Raw genomic sequence first — 24,021 nt, forward strand, 5'->3', positions numbered from 1 at the left:
CAGTATCTTTCCACCCACAAAAAGTATCCTTTAAAATTTAAAATGTCTGCAATAGTTCTGGGACGGCAGTGACCACCAACAACAACCGTAGTTTACTTTTTTGCGGCAGAACACTGGTTAACGGGTCCTGCTAGTACATACGTATTGTTTACTTATGTTTATTTTTTTAAGTTTCAATTTTATGTGTGAATGAAAACACTGAATAAACAAGCACTATGAATTGTATTATTGAGAAATTTCACAATGAAGCATTATTTTTCCTTAAACCAGTTATTCAGAGATATGTACTATGATATTTACCACATGAACTCTGGTTAAAATTAAATAAGGTCTGAGGTTGCGTTGGCTAAAAGGTTGTAAAAGCAGGTTTTCAAATAATCCAGATAATATAAAATATCAACCTTGCCTGAAAAATTTTGAAATTTATTATCTAATTGTTTAGAAGGAAATACAATATACATTATTCACATATATATGGAAATATAAAGATTTGTGATAATTTATAAATTATATTTGCATACATTTTAACATCTTGTTTATCTCGACAGTTGATAATTTGTAATTAAATGCCTCTATTTACTTGTCTCCCTACAAAACGGTTAATCTTTGTACAGGAATATTAAGACTGTTAAACTGTTTGCGTTTTTTATTTGTGTATGTTTGTCAAAACGTTTTTTAAAAATTGTCAAACTTTTCTCATATTTTGTTCACTCCATTCATTTTTAATCCTCTTATAATATTCTTCATCATTCAACTTGATAAGTGATGACTCCTTAGTAAAAAAAATTTTTTTTTTTAAATTATGCATTAAGGAAGAACCAGCATTTGACCTTTTTAAAAATTATCTTGTACATTGTAATCAAATCGAATAGTCTAATAGTAATATATTGGGTTGGTGCAAAAATAATGTTGTTTATATATATATATATATATATATATATATATATATATAAAATATAATATAAAGCTGAATGTCTGTGTGTGTGCCTGGTCACGAATAGGCTCCTATATGGTTGCCTATTTTAAAAAAACTGATTACATATAATGATAGAAGATGTATCGAGACACAGGAATGGGTATGTTTGATATGGCAGAACGGTGGTTCATTTGGGGGTCTGCGTTCGCGCCTAGTCCACAAAGTATGGAAATAAAAATTTAAAAAAAAACCTTTACAAGTGTTTTTGATATAGATGTACATAACAATACTTTCATAAGTATGTTTTAACTTAGAGATGGTGTAATAAAATTGTGGGGCCTGTGTTCGCGCCTGGCCTCCATAGAATGGAAATAGGCACAAACTTGAATAAAGACTTTTCATATCTATCTGCGTAAGTATACTTTGATAATTATGTTTCAGTTTGAAGAAATATGGTATAATAAAATTATGAGGTGTTCGTTCGCACCTGACCTCCATAGATTGGAAATATTTCACAAAGTTTAACAACGTTTTTTAATATAGATCCACAGAATATTATGATAAGTGTTTCAGTGTGAACAGGTGTGGTATAATAAATTATGGGGTTTATCTATTTTATTTTTACTTTCATCATATTTTGTTTTGGTTTTGATACCCCCAAATTCAACCCAAATTTACAACCCTTCCTTTTCATAACCTATCATACTTTCATAAATCAGAGTCCATTTTCTGTAGGCTTTTTTTTTGACCCAGTCAACGACGGGTACATTTGCTAGTATATATAGTTGAACGTCAAAAAAAAAAAAACATTTTTGCACCAACATATATATATATATATATATATATAATTTTTCTTTTAATATAAAAATTACTGCAATTATGAAGGAAAGAAACATTTTTTTTATTCATGATTTAAAAAAAAATGTCAGCCGACCGATTTTGCTCTCATTTAACAAGAGCTGTATCAATACAGGTCTTGTTAAAGTAACAATAGTGTTTTAAATTTCAATGACTTTGTTATGTAATTTAATAATTGTTTCATGTGCAAATAAACAACTGGTAATAAACTTAAATTATCAAGATCTTTTGTTCATGGAACTCATCAGAAGACCATCGGATCACAAAGAAAAATCTAAAGCAAAAAAAAAAAAAAAAATCACCCTCTTAAAGGAACCAAAGATGTCATTTACAGACACTCGTTCATTTTGTAGTTATAAATATGAAATCGCCGGTTGTCTGTTTAGTCCTGAGTGTTTACTAGGGTGCAAAACAATTATCAAGTTATATTGAATTGTTTTGAACTTCAGTAAGAAAAAAATAAAGACTTGGTCATTAGAATCTAAAATACTAGTGTTTACTTATATATTTTGTTAAATGTTAACATTCATCAGGCCTTTACATTGAACAGCTTTGGTAATTTTTTTTTTTTTTTTTCCGAGTGTATATACATAAATACTTATTTCCATACACACAATGCAAACACATTTTTTATCTCCAATAAATTGATATTTTTGCTTTAAATGTAAAGATCTTGCAGTGTTCACAAAACTGAATTTTTATTTCTATGTCACAGAAAAAAAGCAAAGGATAAAAAAAAATAATGAAACTGGACATGATCGTGGTTCCATCCTGATTATGTATTTTTTCTTTGTATTTCAGGTTCTTGTTGAATTTGATGGGAAAAGTTGGGAAAAACGAGAATGGATTAAAATTTACGAGATTTACCAAATATTTCTTGTGGAGTACACAGTTGTCTTGGTACCAAGAGAAGTTCCGAACAAATCACCTTATCAAGTGAATTGGCCTGCTTTGGTAAACCTTTTTTCATTTTTCATTTCTCTTTAGCAGTTTAAGTAAATAAGTAATTTTTTTTTTTTTTTTTACTTTAATACCAACTCTTAAAGTAATTGGATTTTTGAAACGACACCTTATATGTGGAAGTTCATTTTTAAAGGAAAGATATAAAGATACAATTTATCATTGAATGAGTATATCGGAATGAGGTAATAAACTAAAAGCTATTGGAAAAGTACATTTTATTGACTATTTTTTTATTTTTGTTGAATAAATGTTGCATTGTTTTTAAATTGATGCACTTAAACAAAACGATTGGTACTTTGGTATTTTAGAAAATTAACTTATTGTTCCTTGAAATATTTTTAAGCTGCATATTGTCAGAGTACATTTCTATATCAATAAAAACTAAACAAAGTTAATACAGGAAAAGAAATGAGCACAAAAAATATACTTATATTGATTCATTGTTTTATTTCAATTCTGAAACTTTGCTGAAACCGGTTTAATTATGCAAAGATTTGGAGAGGTAGTGAGGTAGGGATATATTATCGAGGGGGGTGGTAAAAAGAAATGGCATGCGTTAGATGGAAACGTTGGGGGTGGTTTTCAACTAATCCAATTACATTCAAACACCACCAAACTTCTCTCCCATCTAAATATCCTTTCTTTTTATGCTTCCCCTTTCCCTCTCATGTAAGAACTCACCTTCGTTCCATCACTTCTCCCAATCTTTGCATATTTAAAATGATTTCAGTTAAATAAACATTTAAGTCAGATAAGAAGTTTTAGAAACGAAATATTTAATAGATATAAGTATTCACGTTAAGATTTTGTTCCTTAGAAGCGCTGGTTGCATTTGAATTAAATAAGATACATATTATATACGTTTGAAGCCAAAACAACGAATTGTTACAAAATAAACAGATATTTATTTTGTTTGAAATTTTAAAATCTTAACGTGAATCTCGCGTGGCCAAACGTACCGTTCCGAGACTTAAAAAAAAAAACTACCGTAGAAACAACAAACGGCTAATTCTCTGCTCCAACAACAATATGGCAAAAAAAAAAAAAAAAAAAAAAAAGGGTCATGCTGAAGATGAAGGTTTCCTTCAAAATATATTTATGAACGTTAACATAAATTTCAAACAAAATAAATATCTGTTTATTTTGTAACAATTTGTTGTTTTGGCTTCAAATGTATATAACACGTATCTTATTTAATTCAGATGTAAGTATCCTTTTTTGTTAAGATTTTCCTGTTCTGACTATGACGGATATGTAATACAGACTTGTGTCTGATTAGCTTAGAGGAAGATTAAATGTGGATAGTACAGGGAGATACATGTAGAAAAGTAGACTTTGAGTGTATGGCCACGTTGAATGAATGGATGAAGCTTTGGGGTTAGATGTAGAATATTTGAGGGAGTAGGATCAGCCCACTGCGAAGGCCAAGGAAAACATGAGAGCAAATAAGGATGGATTTGAAAGAGGCATAATGACCTGGTCAGAGATAGACTAGTTTGGAAGTCAATTTTGAAAGTTGTCCAACACGTACCATCATAATATAAAATAGACGTTGCATCAATTGTTCTTTTATCTTATTCCTATATGCATCAACAATATACTTTATATATTGCAATAAAGGCTATTCTGAAATTACCATATTTGGAAGTAAAAAGAATCTATTGTATATTTAGACCATAAATTGATTTAACTCTACTTTGTTTTCCATAGTATTGCTATTATGTATTCTCTGATTTGTTATGCTTAAAACTTGGTCTTCAACATAACAAATTTCATAACCCTATTCTGTTCAGTCATTCATCTGATGATATTGCATCATGAAAACTAAGGATTAATAATATGCTACATCTATTACTAATGGAGACTCGATATCCATTTGACTGGAGCTGAAACTATAATGCTTTTATTACTATTGTACTATCTTTCAATGCTCCATTCAGGGTGGGTGGGATAGTGTAATATCTGTTCTGTGGTCATGAGAACATCCTCCCAGGCACTACCCTTTTCTGAGAAGAGGATAGAGTATATCAACAAGAAATTGTCATACTCAGCACTTGTGTTATATATATTAGAAAACACCTGGGAGCGAATGCAAGAGGGCATATTAAAAATAAGTTAATTTTGAATAAGAGGAAAACTCTCTTGTAATAATCATATAACTTATAAAATCTTTTAGAAACATTTTTTTTCACTTAATTTAGCCATAAAGTATTCTTTTGAGATTTCAGAAGTTGGATCTAAATAGCATTTAAGCTGACATAACAAATTTTATCACAACTAGTGAATTTTCAGTTTTTATTGGCACTATTATAACATACTTCATTACAGTTTATTTAAAAAAAATTTCTTGTCAGACAACTAGTATTTTATAAAAACATTTTTTTAATTATGAATGAAAAACCAAAATCTACAGCAAGCATAACTGTTTTTTTCTTTTTTTCTTAGATCAAAATAGTTGTTTCCCTTTCAAATAAGCTATAAAAATGATAAATAAAAAATGTAAAACTGAAATAACTTAATTGAATCTTGAGGTGGTGCAGAGTAGATACAGACAGCTCATCCAATATAGAAAAGAATACAGAAATCATGATAAATAACTATTTGACTAAATAGTAATTTTAGTAAAAATATATGCACAGAACAGTAACATACTATATTTGATTTCAACATTAATGAAAATGGTGTATGTTTTCCCAGAATTTCCGGATTTAAGTATATGGAAAATACAATCAAGTATTCTGATTCTTTCCAATTTGAACTTTGAAGAACAAAATCAAATAAAATAACAATTCACCAACTAGCACAAAATATGGCAAAGAAAATGATAAAGTGACAAAAAATGGAAACCTTCAAAAGTATACTAGCTAAAGAAATTTTTAAAAATAAATAAATAAAAAGTCAAATGTGTGTTTAGCGTGAAATAAAGTATCTTTTCAAAAAAAATATAATTAAACAGCTTTGTTTATTTTTTAATATATTTTTAAAATCATTTTTGAAGTTGTTTTAGTTTTGGCTACAAAAAATTTTTTTTTTCAATTTTAATTTATGTACAATTCGAAGTTAAAATATCATTAGAAGTTATCACAGCTATCTATTTCATATAAAATTATTCCCAGTGAAAATTTACATGATCACCACTTTAATATTATATAGCCTTTTTATTATACAAACATTATTTGTTACATATGTGCGTACATGTTTCAGTGAAATCCCAATTCAAAAAGAACACTTCATCAGACCAAAAAAAAGGGGGCAATATTGAAGCAAGAGTCAATAATACATTCGTTTTTTATAAAATATTTGGGTGTGATTTATGCTTTCAAAGAAAGTTGACTATACCAATATGTAGAAGTTTTAATGTAATGTGAACAACATTTTACTTCACAACTCTCCACCTAGGATGCCTCTAGGTCCCCAAATATACAATGGCCCCTTATATCTCAATGGCAATATACTTTGTTTCAAGCAAATTAGTTTGAAAAAAAAAATGTAGATAAGTGAATGCTTGAATTTAACTCTATACAGTAAATAAACTCTTGTATCTATATTTATATGAAAGAAAGCAAGTAATTTGATATGATAGATGCAAATCCAACGAACATTGAGCACATAAATCATAATATTAATCATCTTGCAGAGAAGTATGTACGGAGTTGGAAACCATTAGTGAATGGTGATCCACTTCTTGTTGGAAGGATCCCAACATAATTATGATTGGAAAAACAATATTCTGTAGTTGCTAATTATAAACAGAAACCACCGTCTTGTAGCAGATTTTGTTACATTTGCAATGTAACTCCCTTCTTTCCCTATTGCGCTCTTTGATGGACTTACTTTTAGGCTGGCCTATTTTGAGTTCAAGGAATTGAACTCAAATTGTGGGATCTCTTTCGGACATGGTTAGTCTGATATCTAACAGATAATAGAGATAGTTAATTATTCTTGTTAGAGACCAATATCATGCTGCTTTTCTGTTTGGTACTTTTCCGGGTGACGGTACAGTGGTTTAAACTCATGAGTAGCTCTTTAAGAGGTGTATCCATCAGCACTCCCTAAATGTCAGGATATTCGCCTGGCTTTGTTCTCGTTATTTTCGTGGCAAGTGCTCTTCTGAACTCCAATCTATGGTCCCTCCTTGACAAACTTCCACAAAAAAACACTCTACTAGCTACAACTAAAATGAACAGTTTACCCTATTCTCTATCTGTGCTTAAATCTAAATGCAGATTCCATGAACACTGCTTTTTTCCTAGAATTACTCTATGGAACACAGTTACATTGACCTGCTTCCCGGCCAACTGCAGTATGGTGTTCTTGAAGTTCTTGTTAAACCATTCCCTTAAATAATCAAATTGTACACCATTAACTTACACCATTAACAATTACTATATTACCACATGCAGTAACCCTTATCTCCGAATGGCCGTCAGGCCTTGATAAGTGATGACTCCCTTGTAAAAAAAAAAAAAAAAAAAAAAAAAAAATTCTCAAATGCCATGTTGTACATGAATGTGTGTCCCTTGAAGTATTTCCAGCATGAATGACTGGATCCATCATTGTTTTGGCTTTAGGTTCAATTATTTTGCCTCTGAATTTATTGCTATCAGTTAAAATATATACATGGTGTTTTTAAGTGATTCTAATCTTACACTCCCTTTTTGTTATTATGCAAAATGTTCTACCATAATTCATCAAATATTTTTCATATAATACTTTTAGTACGTTTTTTTTTTTTTTTTTTTTTTTTGTACGTTAATTTTTGATGATACAAACTCTACCTACTCAGCGTTACCCAGGATGCAGTGAAGTCATTTTAGTTTTCATTAGTTTTCATACCTCAGAATCGGTTTAATGTTTCTTTCATATGCTGGTGTATATTGGATGGCTTTTAGAAATTGACTTCCAAACCATCCAGGTCTTTATTATCCTTTCTCTCAAACCCATCCAAATCATTTCCTCCTATGTTTTCCTAGTCCTTTGTCTTTTAACTAACCCGATTATCACAACTGTTCTATATCTAATAATCCAAGAACTCTCATCCGTTCTTTCAATACAATCAAACTATTCTGTTCTGCATCTCTCTGTACTATTCAGATTTAATCATATTATGAGGTCATCAGATATCCTTGTCTTTAAAACTCACATTACACATCCATCGTATTGTTCTCATAACATTTCTCTTTATTCAATACATGTCCTCAACCCTCATTGTCCAAGTTTCACTTGTATATATCATCACACTCCAACATGTGTCAGATAGACTCTTTCCTTGATAGGCCGTGGTAATGCTCTGCTGATTAGTGATGGTAGAAGTTTCCTGAAATTATTTCATCCTCTTGAAATCATACTAATAAAGAAAAAGAAAATTTTAGTTGTAAGATAGACAATGATTACATTTTATTTGTTTACACATTTTTAAACTTAAGGTAGATAACTCCTATCATAATAAAGTTAAAATTCATTTGGGCGAGACTGTCATTTTCTAAATAAATTGTAGGGAAATATGTTATTATATTGTCAATAACATGGTACATGGACACCAAATGAGAATTGCCTAGGCATGAACAAAGTTTGGTTTGTCAATTTAAATGCATTTTGACTTGACTTTAAAAATCGGACAAGATAACTGTATATGTTAGATTGAATATTTATTGGGTTTATCTAAACAAGGTTAAAGTTTGTTATTATTATTTTGCTGTCGTGAACATCCCATTTCTTAGGGGTAAGAGGATTTAATTACTTGATCTAGTGTTAAATTTCAATTAAAATAAATTTCTATGACTCTACATGATGCAATTTTTTTTTTGGGGGGGGGGGCTAGCTTTATTCTGTTGTTGGCGTTGGTTTCCCAATTCTTTAAAGAATCAGTTACAAGAAACTTCCATAAAATGAAAGTGGTGCTATGGAATCGATTGGATTCAAACTTGATATGCACAGCTTGTTAGTCGGCATCATTATCCACTTTACTACAGTTACCTTCCATTTATTTTTAATTAATTTTTGAACTACATTTATTCATGAGAATACCAAAAGTATAACTTGTCTTTTAAGAAACACACTGAACTATTTAAACCTTATCATTCAAACACTACAGTGTTTAAATATATGGTTAAGTGGCAGTTTTAGTCATTTAGAACTGCTATAAAGCTTCACCGCTCACTCATTTTTTGACCAAATTTCAAACAATTATTAGAGTTTATAGATCACCTTCTCGGCTATATTGTGAAAGAAAATTTTCAATTTTCGTTCAGTAAAACAAGTTATGATAAATTTACTGGTATTCAAAATCGTAAAAAAAACAAAAACATAAGGAGGTGAGCAACGTTTTTTATGACTGGTTTCCATAGCAACCACGTCGCTTCAGTGACTACTGTGTATGTTATGTTTATGGGGGCAAAATATAAGATTGAAATTAAACAAAGAACAAGTGAATTTACTGGAAGCCTGGAAAAATCATGGATTACAATAAAAAAATGCGAGGATGAAAATATGGTTAAGCTTAAACATGGAAAAGTAAAGGACTAGTTAAAACTGGAAAAGAAAAGGACAAGATATTCTAGAAAAAATATAAATTTATTACTTCAAATATTGCAACATTAAGAATTTTTTTTAATTCGATTTATAACATTATATAAACCAATTCTTAATGTTGCAATATTTTAAATTATAAATTTATTATATTTTTTACTAGAATATCTTGTCCTTTTCTTTTCCAGTTTTAACAACTAGTCCTTTACTTTTCCATGTTTAAGCTTAACCATATTACTTTTCATGTTCGCATATTTCTATTGTAATTAAACAATGGAACTTTACTACAGTGTGACTTTGTAAAAATGCATTTCAAAGAAAAACATTATTACATACTTATTTCATGCTGAAATGAGTATAAATTATAAAAAAATGGTCCAGTAGAAAAATAGTTATAAGTAAAAACAAAATTTTTCGAAGTTGCAATTTTTCATTGTAAATTAACCCTTTAGAAGTTCAAAATCGGACGGATAACTGCATTCTATCGTATAAGTTGCTTTGTGCAAAATTTAATGACACTATCTTTCAGGTCAGCCATCTTACTTTTTCTTGATATACTGCACGTTTCATGTTTTCTAGTTTAAATTAAAATCACATGCATAATAGATATTTGTTTTGTGTAATGATGATGATGATAACTTTAATATTGTTGCTTTTGACCAATCAACATTTCACTTTATTTCATTACATAGTTTTTCATGAGGAATTCATTTTCATGCTTATGCAAAACCAAATTCCTTTGCTTTGAATATTGAAAAGACCATATAAATGACCTTTGTTTTTGTGGCTATGTTCATGCACAATAAATTTCCCCAACATTGGAATATATCAACACATGACAATTATCTTTTTGTTTTTCACAAATGTGGAATGAAAACTGTTTCTTGGTTTTTCTGTAAAAGATGCGACAGCTAGATTAATTGCTGACCAGTGGGTAGTTTTTGCTACTAATCAGTTATCATCCTACTACCCTAAAACAAATGAATACTAGAATTTACGTTTTCTCAAAATTCGAAGTGCATCTCTTAGAGGATCTTTTGTTAGCTACAACTCTCTCAAAAAAAGTTGTCCTGAGCCTTCATCCTAGCCGCCAGGTGGGACCTGAACATAAAGTATGTGGCCTCCATGTGCCTTTGAGAGGCACCTGAACACCACTTGGGTTCTGAATGATCTCATCCTTAGTGTTGCAGGTACTACTGTTCGTGCCTTTCACAATTATGCATAACACATGATAGTCAATACGGTTGAAGTCATGTGATTGGGTGAGGGGTAATGTTGAGACTGGTGAAGGCATGGAAGTTCTCAGTCTCTTATTTCTTAGACGTGTAAAAATGGAACGCAATCCTATTGTCACCTGTATGACTTTCCCAATGCTTGACAACAGTGGACACCAACTCAGTATAGCCATTGCAACGGAGTCTGAGTCCTCTTTTAAAGATGTGGGGCAGCATGACATGAGCTTCACTGAAAACATACTGAAAGATCATCATTTGACGGAATTTGATCTTCATGACATGTGAGACCGTGTGACTATAGTCGAGCCATGTATTGTGCAACTGATTCTGGCAGAAGTATTTCTTGTCTGAGAAGAGCTAGGGCATTTTCAGTTCGACTGGGTGAGTAGTTTCTTGACTTTCATAAAGTTTTCTTGAGCTTTGGCAATAATAATTGACCCTTGTGACTCTTATGAGGAATAGTGCTTTATTTATAGCTGATATTCCAACAGCCATCTCAAGTTTCACATTGCCTTGCCTGGATCATGCTGCACTTTTTTCCTCACCACACAACTTCTCTAATTTTTTTATGCAGTCAGAATTCTTACTATGGTCTCTCCTGCTGGCCATTGCTTTATATTTCCGTTGCAATTCTCCAGCTCACATCTCGCAATCTCTAAGGTATTCAATGAGCACTGAATTGTAGCTAAAATTTTCAGAATTTTTTAATCTGACGTAAATCATCATGATGCAGGTCACTCTTTCAGTATTCCGATGCTTTCCAATCGTCCATAATTTCCATTTTTAAACCAATGGTATAAAAAAAATCACTATCCATTGCACTTTGCCAAATTCTAACATGAAAGAATATCAAATTTATTAAGAACACTGGATATTGGTTTTTTGAAAACATAATTTTTTTTTTTTAATATTATTAAAGAACATCAGATCCATATACCAAATTTGCAAAACATCTGAAGTTTAAATGCCATCAAAATTTCGACCATAATCAAACTTTTCAAAGTCCCTGTCAGTGAAGGCTATATAAGATGCAGAACTTCATTTGCCTCGATATGTATCAAGTATTGAACCTCTATAATGAACACAAGTTATTGTCAAAGGTGTGACTTTTACCTTTTCCAAAATTGAACCAAATATTTCTAAAATTATAACTCATTTTTATATTTTCAAGTGGTCCAATTTCGAAATTTGTATCTTGAACTGACAAGTGCACAATATAAAGTTGTGTGTGTGGAGACACAGAATTAGTATTATACTGAATACCACCTGAAACATGGTTTTTAATGTGATCATTTTCAGTTAATGACTCTTTGAGGACGATAAATAGTAAAAATAATCAGTATGTCTAGAAAACTGAGAAACACTAACTAATTTATAAATCTAGCAATTGGAAAATAATTTATGTTTCTCCACTTCATTGGAACCATTCCAAACAAATCTAGGCTGAGATTTCATGCAATGTTGGGTGTAGAATATAAACTGATCTACATATCAAGATTAACCCATTAGGTTCATTGTCCTATAAATAGGACACCAAATAATTTGCTTTTAAAATCTCTAGGATAATATATAATAGTACTGCTAACTGCATAATTACTCTGAAGAAAGGATGAAATTAATCTATATTCATCAACTTCTCTCCAAGAGTTGTTCGAACCTTCTTAAAAATCTTTATGAAATTTGATAAAAATGAGTTTTGCAATAATAAGCCACTAACGTATTGTCGGAAGTGCAATGTAAGTCTTTGTGTGAACTACTTTGCTCCTTACCATAATGTGTAAATTTTATCTTGAATGTATAGCCTCTTGATTTTTAAAATATATATCACATGTACCCAGTGTCCTATTTATAGGAGAGTCAATATTTCGCTTTTTAAATGAAATAACTTTATCCTTTTACATGGTGAATCCTAATCAAACTTTTAACTCAATAGTAAGAAAATTAGATACCCTGGGACTTAATAGGTTAAATTTCAGCATGAAAAATGTATTGAAAATAGAATGAAGTGCTCATTGATTTAGAAAACAAGATTGGTTTGAGAAGAAAAAAGATCAATGAAACCCCCTAGTTTTATAAAATTCGTGTGAAGGAACAAAATGGCATCATTTTAACCGGCATTGCAAAGTTGGAGGCTTTGTGAGTATTTGGACTCTGAAGAATATGTGCAGTCGAAGTTGGAATTTTTTTAATTTCTGAAGAATCAAGTCTAAATATTGGAAGACTTGGAATCAGAATTTTGCGACTCTTAAGAATCTGTCAGATTTTATATTTTATGACTGTAAATTTAGTTTTAATGATAGAAACTAACAAAATTGATTAAAGTTAAAAATGTTTAATTTCAGTATGTTGAAATGACACAGGCATATTCAAAAGCTAATGACTTCCTTTATTTTTGCAAGCCCAAAAGAATCATATAACTGAATACTGTATTGAAAAACGTATACTTTAATTCATTTGCTATGCTTGTTTTGGGGTTAATAATTATTCAATTGCAATTACGACATAAGCAACTAAACCTAAATACAAAAAGTTTCCCATCTATATAAATGACATTGTGTAACACATTTTTATCCACAAAAAAGATAAAGATTAACCTTATGAAAAAACTAACTCTAGTGAAGCCCCACTTTCCTTAATAGCCAAAGTTTACAACAGTTTAAAAGTTCAAATTATTTTGAAGTGAGAAAATTTAAACTCTGTAAATGTCAGTATGCTTAAACGACATGGTCACATTTCAAATGGTTTTGTTTATGTGATGCGGTTTCGAGGGACACTATTTGTTTATAGCAAACAATGAAACTGTTCATAAACTCAAATACAAAAATGTTTTTTTTAAATATAATTTGTAAAAAATATCGTTTTATGCTATTGCACCTTTGATTTAAATAATAAAGTAATTATAAAGCAACAAGGAATTAAATAAAAAGTAATAAAATGAAATGTGTTTTGCATTTAGACAAGTTAAGAGCAAACTCCTTTTAATATTTATTAATGATGGACATTAGGTTTCTATCTGAAACCGAAACTATACTGTTACTAATGCTCAATTTGGAGGGGGGGGTAGTGTTAGCTGTCATGAGGTCATCTTTCCAGGCATAACTTCTTCCTTTCAGGAGAGCAGTTTAGTACATGTTCGTTTGTCATATATATATATATATTAGTAATGGGACAATTTCATATATTTTTACAGATTCTGTTCTCGATTTGATTCTAAAATTATATTTTGTGGGGAGGAGTATTAGAGTCCTCATCTACTTTTAAATCTTGATATAATTTAGTTTTCAATTTTACAAATGTCTTAATGTTTTCGCTTTGTGTATCATATCCAAGATTTTGATAAACTCATTGGGAGATTTTCATCTGTATTTTTTTTTACCTTTGCCAGCAATAGAAAATTAGGTTTTAAATTAAAAAAATATATATATATATATAAATAGGTAAAAGAATAGTTTTTGGAATTGGGAATTAGACCAAATTTTTTCTGATTCCAATACCCCCCAAAAGTTTTTTTTTCCAATTTCCAAATAATCGTCCCAACACTAATATATATATATACTAGCAAAAACATGCGACTCGAGGGAGAATACTTTTGCTAGTAAATTCAATAGAATTCAGTAAAGGGAAAACAATGTATTCACGTTAAAATGCAAGACCAATTATGAACCACCTATTGGCACAAAAGAAAGTAAAGGGCAGATAACTGTAAAGACGTGTTTATCACATTTTAGATTAAGTACTGATATTATGGTTTCTTTTATCATGATTAAAAAGCCTAGAAAGAATAAAACCTGCTGAAACTTCTGAAATAAATCGTAATTTATTGTAGCTGATTCCGATTTAAGTTACCTAAATTTTGATTGAAATTTATTTTGCAGTTACGTTTTTTTATGGTGAAATCAGTCGTTTTATGGTGAAATAAGTTTCTGGCATGTTATTGGCAATCTGTTACAAATAACAACAGGTTAGCAATAAAAGAATAATAAAATCTCTAACTCGTAGCAATTTTCATTGTACACAAGGAACGCATAATTCTAATTTATGTAACCTGTATTCTATGTTGAGGTGTTTGTCGTATGAATGGCGTTTTTATTAGTCTGTTGTAATGTCCCCCCCCCCCGCCACGCCCTTCTTTTTTCTTTTTTCGATTATATGTGAAGAGAATAGTGTATTTAAGAAAAAAATGCAACATTTGTAATTGTAGGTGAGTCTCCAAATCGATGTAAAAATGAACATTTTTATAGACGAGAGTGAACTTTTACTCTAGATTATTAATCCTTTGTGGCATAATCTTTTCACTAAATAATGATGTTATTTGGATTTAGTAAAAAGAAAAATTGACATTAAATTAAGTTGAAGTTTTCTTAAGTTCATATGCATCTCCTCTGCATAATTAGAAAGTGAGAAACCTGACATAAAACTAAGTCAGTCAAAGTAATTGTTTAAGTTTTTTATTGCATAAAGTATGGATGAATTTTATAAATATTAGTTTAAAAGATAATTTGATTTTATAAATATTACTTGGTTTTATGCTTGCCGACATCACCACCTCTGATCAGTCTCTATCCGAACTGTTTTCTTAGCTGGAATAAGTATTAACAGAGAGAACTGGACTAAAATACTATGTATTAGTGAAAATAACCTAGTGTGAGAAAAAAACAAGCTTGTCTGAATCCAATAGCAATATGTCAGACAGATTATTATTTGTGTCTGACTTTGAAATCCCACTCACTTAATTTTGTGTGTGTGTGTGTGTGTGTGTGTGTGTGTGTGTGTGTGTGTGTATATAAATTCATAGTGTGTCTAAAAATTGGAGTAGCACGGCCATTCAATGGCTTTCTAATTTATAGTGTTTCAGAACAAGCTTACCTTATTTTTTTATTTTTTTTTTGTACTTTTCCTTTCTTAAATGCAAATTTTTAAGAGATTAAGACTTAATTTATTAATACTTTTGTACTGGGATATTAATGCAAGTGAACTCGACAACTTCAATGGAATCCCTTTTCTCAACCCACAGTCCTAATTAAATCATTATTTTTTAGTTCATTTTTGAAATTGATAAATCTCTTGAAAAATATTTACATAAAAATTATTACAATATCTATAGATATACACACATATAGAAAATGAAAGATGAGAATTCAAAGTTAAATAAAACTTTATTGCATTATCAGATCAATAAGAACAAAAGAAAAGAAAACCTCTGTAGACCATGGCATTCTGAAGCCAAAGTTTTTTTTATTTTTTTTTTTATTTTTAAACCTGGCTTTTTTTCTCCTCTTCTGGGTAGCATTAGGCTTCGAAATACCATGGCCTATTTTTTTTTTTTTCCTTTTTTTTATTGGTCTGAGAATGAAATAAAGTTTTTAAGTTTGAATTCTCAATTTTTATTTCTTATATTAATTGCTCCACTTATCAGTGTAGAGCTTTTGATATTTTGATAGGTTTCTTTGTATTTTTATCTTTATCGATTTTATTTATTACTATTATGTAATACTTTAACAGAAAATATTTCGCTTTCCAAGTTGTAAAAAAAACTCTTTGTCATTTATGGATGTCTCATGATAATGGAGATAGCACACTATTACTGTAAAACACGAGCAGAAAAATAAAATATCAACTGTAAATCTGAAAGTTTCAAATCAAATAATCACGTATGTTTTCAGCATCCTGTCATATTTTAAATAGTCCGAAAGAGAATTTTGGATGCTGGCAATGTACACACACCAAGTTTATTACCAAATAATTTGATTTGTATAATTTTCTCAAGTGTCCCAAATTTTCATTTCTATAGATGAAAGTATAATCATTTGAAATTGCTTTGAGGTGAAAAAAAATCTTTTAAAATAGAATTTCACAGAAGTAAATGTCACATTTGTAACGATGCTGTATTTTTTTTTTTTCTTTTGCGATTAGAAAAAAATGACATTAAAGTAAAATTTGTTATCTTACTACTAAAAACTAATCAGAAAAAGTCTTTACCTAACACAATTTTAATCATTACTGTAAAGAAAAATATACTTAATTTAATTAAATGAAATTTCTTTATTTGTTGCGAAATGAAAGCAAATGTAAATGTTTTAGTTGGAAACCTCTTTTGAATGTACGTCTCGTAGGTCAATAAGAATAATACAAATTTAAGATAACGATATTGACCAGAAAATGTTTGCAGAAAATGATAAATAATTTTAATAATTTCATAAGAGTGACATTCACTTTAATAATTACAATAATGCATACATAATTATAATAATTATGTATTTATCAAAGAAATTTTTATTTTGAAATTTATTGTATGGACAACATAGTGATTTGAGTTGCAGGTTAAGCACATCTAACTTAGGGAGTGAACCCGCCCCCGCTTCTTCATTCATATATCACAAAAAAAAAAAGATTAATGAGAATTGATTAAAATAAAACAAATTGTTCAAGCATAAAATTTTTGTTTATACCAACACTATACCGTTCTTAACATTATTTTCACACACGAACATCTGAATATTGCTACACAGAATTATTCAATCGAGAGCATTAATAAAATATAATTTTGCTAGTGAAAAAGATGTGTGAAGAATTGAAACCTTTACTGAAATAGTTTTGTAAAAAGTCCTTTTTTTGTTTGAAATGACTCGAAAATTTGAATAAGAATTTTATAACTCCTGCAAGTATCATAAATTCGAAAGGTTCAAGTTGAAACTTAAGAGAATATAAATTTGTTTTGTAGAGCCTTAAATTCTCATAATCACTTTGAAAGAACTTATATGTAATGTCCGGTCTTAAACTTGACTCGCCAATAAACTAGTGTCAAAACAATGTCTGAGGTTAGATTTACGACGTGACATTTCGTAAATAGTGTAAAATGAAACACAATTTCAGATTGTATGTAAAACGAGTCTTGCTGCTAAAAAACAGAAAAAGGGAAATTGGGAAGACTAGACACACCTAATCTATGTTACTTATGTGCTGATATATCATTACAAAAAAAAAAAAAAAACTATCTGTACCAAATCCGCAGTACTTGGAATCCATTACATCTGTTTTATAAATATTTCTATGTTCTATAAGTACACTATTCTCTTCACCAGGAAATTAGAAATGATAACTCTTATAAAATAATAAGAGTTATTTCCCTTAGTTAATTTTTCTTTTAAGATGATTTTTTTTATGGCTACACTGCAGCACTGGATTAAGTTTTTTTTTAATATACTGCAAGAAAATATGTTCCTCTATTGCAAATGACATGGTACAACAATAACGAAAGAAAATTGGCTATTTAGCATCAAAGTTTAATTTGTTAGCTTGAATGCTATTCAGATCAAACTTTGGAAATCTGAGCAATATAATTTTATATATTTTTCGGTTTTCGGGAGAGACAAAGATGCTTTATGATAAAATTAAACACCAACAAACTTGCTAAAAAAGATACCCACTAACAAAATACTTGCGAAAGTAGTTAGGCACTTACTAAAATAGATTGAAGTATCAGAAAGGACATAGAACAAATATGGTCCATTTTGTTAAAAAAAAAAAAATTTAATCAATTTCATATTTAATCCGATCAGCAATTTTTGTTTTGACTACTGATATGAGAGTGGGTGGGATTTTGCTGATAGGGAATGAAGACAGAAATAATTGCTTTCTTTCCCAGAGTTTTTAGTAAAATTTGACTATGTAAAATGCAGAATTGATTTAGTGGCTCAAGCTGTTGGCAAAGAGATTAGTTTAAATTTGAAGCATTTTTTTTTACTCTTATTTTAAATATTTATACATAACATTTGATATATATTTAATTATCTTAAATATCTCAAATTCAATATATGAAGATTAGGACCCCAGGTGATATCGGGGCCAGGTAGCTGCATTTATATTTATATTAATATTTACCTTTATGAAATTATAGTCAATGCTAATTGGACTAGATTATAGTGTTGTACAAGCCAAACACAAAAGTGAAACTGGAGATAAACATAAATATTTAGGGAAATTTATAAAGGAATGTAATTCCTGTATGTTCCTTCATCGCATTCGGGATTGCTTAATCTATCAAAAAGCATGGATAGATCTGGCAATGTTGCCAATTGTAACCCTACGGATAGAATGGATGGTGACTATCTGAATATGACAGGTGTCTGATTGGTGAGGGTTTTTGTCTGTTGGTAGAAGTGAACATTGTGTACCTTACAAATGACCATGGTTGCCCAGAGCTTTGGTAAGCTTTTCCACCTATTTCTCTGTGAACAACTACTCGAGAGTGACAGAATAAAAAAAGCTCAGTGTGGTGACAAAAGTCGATAAGCTTGACAAGTTTACTGAAATAAAAAAAGGATAAGCGTTATGTTTGTTTGGTTTTTGTATTCTTTAATGACCTATAATATTTTAGATAGATCTTGGCTATGTTTCTTTAAGTTGCTGATATCAAAGAATGACTATCTTTCTTTAAATTGGCTGCTGTGACTGGGTATTGATCAGTTATGATAATTTCTGAAGAGCAAGTGTATCTCGATTACTAACAGCAGCCATGTACAGACTGTTAATGTTGCTCTCTGAGCAATTTGGTTCTCTATTCAATCTGACTGACTTGTATGAAGAATATTGGGTAATTTGTAAAAAATCATGACCATGAAAGCATGCGAGAAAAAAAATTTGGTTTAGGCATCAAAGGTAGTTTTCTTGTTTCTTTATATATTACTAAATGAAGAATCATTTCCATTAAAAATTCAATTAGTTTTATGCATCTAAAAGTAAGAAAAGCTTACTTGAAAATTTTCAACCTTATGTAAAAGTCAACACATAACAAAATGGCCACTGAATTTTACCTGATATTGTGTTTATCTAACAATAAAACTCTAACTTTACCTTGAAATGATTCCTCATATAATAAAATGTATTAATAATAAATTAATAATATTTAACTAAAACATAAAACTACTTAAAATGCCTAAATAGATTTTTTTCCTTGCGATCTTTGGTGGCTGTCATGTTTATAAACTACTAAATCTTATTTACCCTTAAATCACAATTATTTGCCATTTTTTCTTTGGAAAAGTTACATTTTCGTTTACGTTTTTTTTTTTTTTTTTTTTTTTTTAATATTAGGGTTATGACAAGAGAATATTCTTAACATTGTTTTGACTCTCGAGTATATATCTGACACAGATACAGTTAATCAATTGAGAATCACATTATTCTATTTAAAAACATAAGATATATACTCGAGTCAAAATAATGAAAAGAACGTCCTTATGTCATAACCCTACTAATTATATACAACTGATTCAAAGTTGCATACTATTCTTTATTTTTGTTCCTTTTCTCCATGTTAAAAAAAAAACGACCCTGGTGTCTAACTCTGTCCTGTGGGGAAGCATTGTAAATAGGTATTCTTTAATAACTTATTTTTATTTTAATTTAGTCCCTGGCAGGAATTTAATTTTCCAATGCCACTCACCAAAAATGACAGTATTACCTGACAAGTTGCATGACCCCAGATATCACAGGCTTTATTCGCTGAGAATGTTTTTCCTGCTGGGGGGAAAAAAATATAAATAAATTCAGAAAAGTACAAATTAGTTTTGATAAATCTTATCTTGTTCTAATAGCAACCCACTAGTTAATTTTTTAGTCCAATTCCTTGTTGATGCCTTTTTATCAATTTCTATCTTATTCCAAATACTCTATTTTCACTTGATGTTTATCCCAATTTACCTGTTGGTTTACTCATGCAAGTAAATATCCTTTTACAGGAACTTAGCTTTCCTCTTAAACACGCATAAATCAGACTCAGAAAAGTTAAATCGTTATATATATAGACTTACCATTCTTAGAACCCGTTTCAGTTTTCTTTAATAAAAAATATACTAACCATAAATCTGATACTAAGCCAAACTTTTCAGCTTCATGGAACATACTCCAAATTTATTTTATTTCATTTTTAGTACCACTTGAATTTTTTTTTTTTTTTTTTTTTTTTTTTAGACATCTGACTCAACTAAGGAAAAATGATATTTTCCACCAAGGTCTTTTAAGCCTTCTTTAATATCTTTTGATAAAACAACCCTATAAGTTGGAATTTTGTCATAGATTAAGTTTTTTTTTTTTTTTTCACCATAAATTTTTGATTCGATTAAGATCCGGAATTTTAGCTCTTCGTATCAGTTGCTATACATTTCTTAACTAAAAGCTTTGATATTTTTTTATTCTGAGGGATATCTTGTTTTGAGAAATGACAAATTTCCTCATTATTCCGTAGGTATATTAAACTAAATTTCCTGATAGCCATGTAGGTTAATTTCTATTGTCATAAAATCTTCATGCTACTAATTGAAACCATTTAATAAAATTATTGCAGAATATTTTTTTATGTAGAAACATGTAATATGTATTTTTAAAAAAAAGTTGTTTTTTTCCTCAATAATTCTTTTTGATAGTACACTACAAATTATACAAAGTTTCATTTTTTTTGTTTCCGGAAAATTAAATTCATGTGGATAGAAAAAACATGAAATCTTAGCCACACTTCTCTCATAGATACATTTACAGCATAATCACGTTGATACACCGGTTCTCATTAGATCACTGAAGTTAACCTACATTGATCCTGGTCAGCACTAAATGGGTGACCATTTGGGAATATCAGGCACTGTATGTAGGAGGACGTCAACACCTCCTTGCAAGAATTACAAAAACTTAACGTTTTTATCTCCTCTGACTGGGATATACATGTGACTGGGGACCATTTGTGTATTTAATATTCCCCTGACACTTCCACCTTTGGAGGAATCTGGTTCAACCCACCTAGGATGAATGCTGCTGGGACAGATTTTGAAATCTATAAAATATGGTCAGTATCGTTTATCGTAAAATAAACTTTCTGAATAAAAGAAAGTGCATCTTTTTTTCCTATAACCAATAGATGTTTATCCAGTTTAAATTTATAAAAATTACAATTTTTTTCCGTTAAATAACAAAATGGCAGTAGCTTTCATACAGATCATGAGTATGCTTGAGGATGGCCGCATATTTGACACACCTGACATAGGTTCGATAAATGGAATTGGAAAATTGTTTTGCTACTCCATTGACCTGTAGTCCTTTATTTTACATACTCCTTTTTATTTTCACCAGGAATTTTGTATAGACTTTTATTATTTTATATAGACTTTTATTATAAGGTGCAGCGAACTAAGTATTATGGTATCTATTTGATACATAGTTAGGAATTAATAGGGATTAGTATTTAATGTAAATATGAGCACAAATTTAACCCTATTCAATCATTAATTTGGCAAAAAGCACTCATTCTTAATAAACGAGCTATGACCATTTGCCCGTTAAAAACGCGTAAAAAGTAGTCATTTATATATTTTTGTTGGAACGCCACGCAGCATGTTGAAGCATGGCTAATGTTGATTCATGATTCATCACAAAATACTACTTTCATCAATCATCCATGCTCCATGGTCCCTTATTTTTTGGTTCTCTGCAGAGTTTTGCTTTCTTTTGTTTAACTGGTTTTTTGTTTGGCATTTCTGTTAAGTCTGTTTCTGACAGTTTTGTCGCAGATGTTAAATCATATTTTCATTCTTTTATTTTTCCCTCGCAGGACTTGGGGCATCGCCTGGGAGAATTCAGTCAACTAAGAATTGCAACCCCCACCCCCACCCAAATTAAATTGACAGGAAACGACTGGAAAGAATCTTTTCAGCCAAAATGCTAAGCCGTTTTTATGGAGGATATAACAAATATTTCTAAAACACTGGGGGATGATGGGAGATACTCATCAACTTCATTATTTGAGGGGAGAGGATGGAGTGCTTGATTTTTAACAAATTTGACAAAAGAATAAAATGGCTAACTTGTGTAGGAATTAACCAAAATATATTAGGGTGGAACTTAATTTCATAATGAAATTTTTGGAATGGGAAGGATACCCACAGATTTTGAGGAGCTTGACCATAGTGTGTGCACATGTATTTTGAAGGCTTTTTTTTAACTTGTAATATAAAATTGGATTGTAATTTCAGAAGTAAATCGATGTATATGTATATATACTAGCGGATTGCGGTATTGTCTGAGAAAATTGAAGAAACCCAGAATTATAAGTGCTGGAAGTAAATTCACCTGGAAAGACTTTCTTTTCACCCAAAGTTCTAAGCCTATTTTAATATATTAAAAATAATTATTTGACTAACGATTTTTGAATTAGGAAAGCAAATTTAGCTGACATCAAAGTGTCTTATCAGTTCTGTCTTTGGTTGGTGAAGGTAATACTTTCTCGACTGAAGCAATTTTCACTTTAGTCTCAATCCAGAATGTTACTTTCTGGGGAGCTGGATTTTCCCACATTAAAACTGTAATTGTAAGCCTTTATCCAAGATATTTGAAAAAAAAAAAAAAAAAATGCGTAAAAGAATAATGTAAAAAAAAAAAAAAAAAATCATTAAATTAGAAAACAATGAAAACAAATAGATAATTAATAAGATTTCCTTTTGCAAAGAAATATGCAACTTATTTAGTCTTAAAATGCTGATCACATATGCATGGAAACAAGCTATTGGTCTTTGTTTTGCAATGATGAGTTTGGCATTTTGCAACAATAAAGATAAAAACTTACCAGTTTCAAAGTGTATCTTTTGTTTGTTTTTTTTTCTTGGCACCAAAGCCAACAGTCCAGGCCATTGTTGAAATTGCTTGTTCCCTGTTGATTGACGTAGGTGTCTGATCCTGTGCGGTTCTAGGAGGTCCATCCTCCCAGTTTTGCCTTCTTCCTTTGAGAGAGGCGAAGTTAGTTTATTGCTAATCCCTTGAGGCGCCCCTACTGAGAAATGAGTTTTGCAGGCCAGAATGCTCTTCCTCTAGAGCACTGGCTTTTCAAATCCCATTTTCTGACCCTTGTGTCACATTATTCCACCGTTCAAAACCTTCAAAGCATATTGGATGTATTGTATTCAGAGAAAAGAATGTGTTCATAACTGGAAATTTTTATATTTGAATCTAATTTGTATGCATAGTAACCAACTGTTTTTTAAAGTCAGATTAAAATAAACCAGGGAGCTCAGATAAAGCGTTCGTATTAGAAATTTTGTCAGTGTTATGATGTTGAATGAACAGGACTTCTTTCTGAAGTTTGGACCATCATTGACCTTATTACGACTACAAGATATTTATATATATCTTTGTTACTAACTCGTTTTAATCTCACTGTCAATGCAATCAATGATTCAATTTTATAAATATTAATGTTGGGATGATGAATGAGGAATCCAAAATGATCAGAAGTTTTTTGGCGTTTCTGAACCTGAATCGGTATCAGAATTGGAAAAATCTTTGTGCCACTTTTCCAACGTCAAAAACGCTTCTTTTTTATATTTTTATTTCTTTGTTTTCATTTAAAACTTTTCCATTGTTGCACTAATGATAAAAAAATAAATATTTATTTTAAACTTCCAGTGATTCTAAAATGTATAGATTACCCCCACAAATGTATTTTTATATTTATGAAAATATACGCTGATATTACATTTT

General features: G+C 30.1%; 1 protein-coding gene across 2 annotated transcripts in view; it reads left to right on the plus strand.

The window, feature by feature from the left end:
* LOC145245926 (uncharacterized) overlaps positions 1 to 24,021 on the plus strand; it is a 472,493-nt gene that overhangs the window by 73,301 nt on the left and 375,171 nt on the right. For both annotated transcript variants that reach the window (XM_080107667.1, XM_080107669.1), the window contains exon 2: positions 2,576 to 2,728. In XM_080107667.1, the coding sequence (XP_079963793.1) occupies positions 2,576 to 2,728 (153 nt within the window). The remainder of the gene's footprint in view (positions 1 to 2,575; positions 2,729 to 24,021) is intronic.

Source organism: Euprymna scolopes, chromosome 23 (assembly GCF_053919585.1).
Source record: "Euprymna scolopes isolate OS-2025 chromosome 23, ASM5391958v1, whole genome shotgun sequence".
NCBI classification, from domain to species: Eukaryota; Metazoa; Mollusca; class Cephalopoda; order Sepiida; family Sepiolidae; genus Euprymna; species Euprymna scolopes.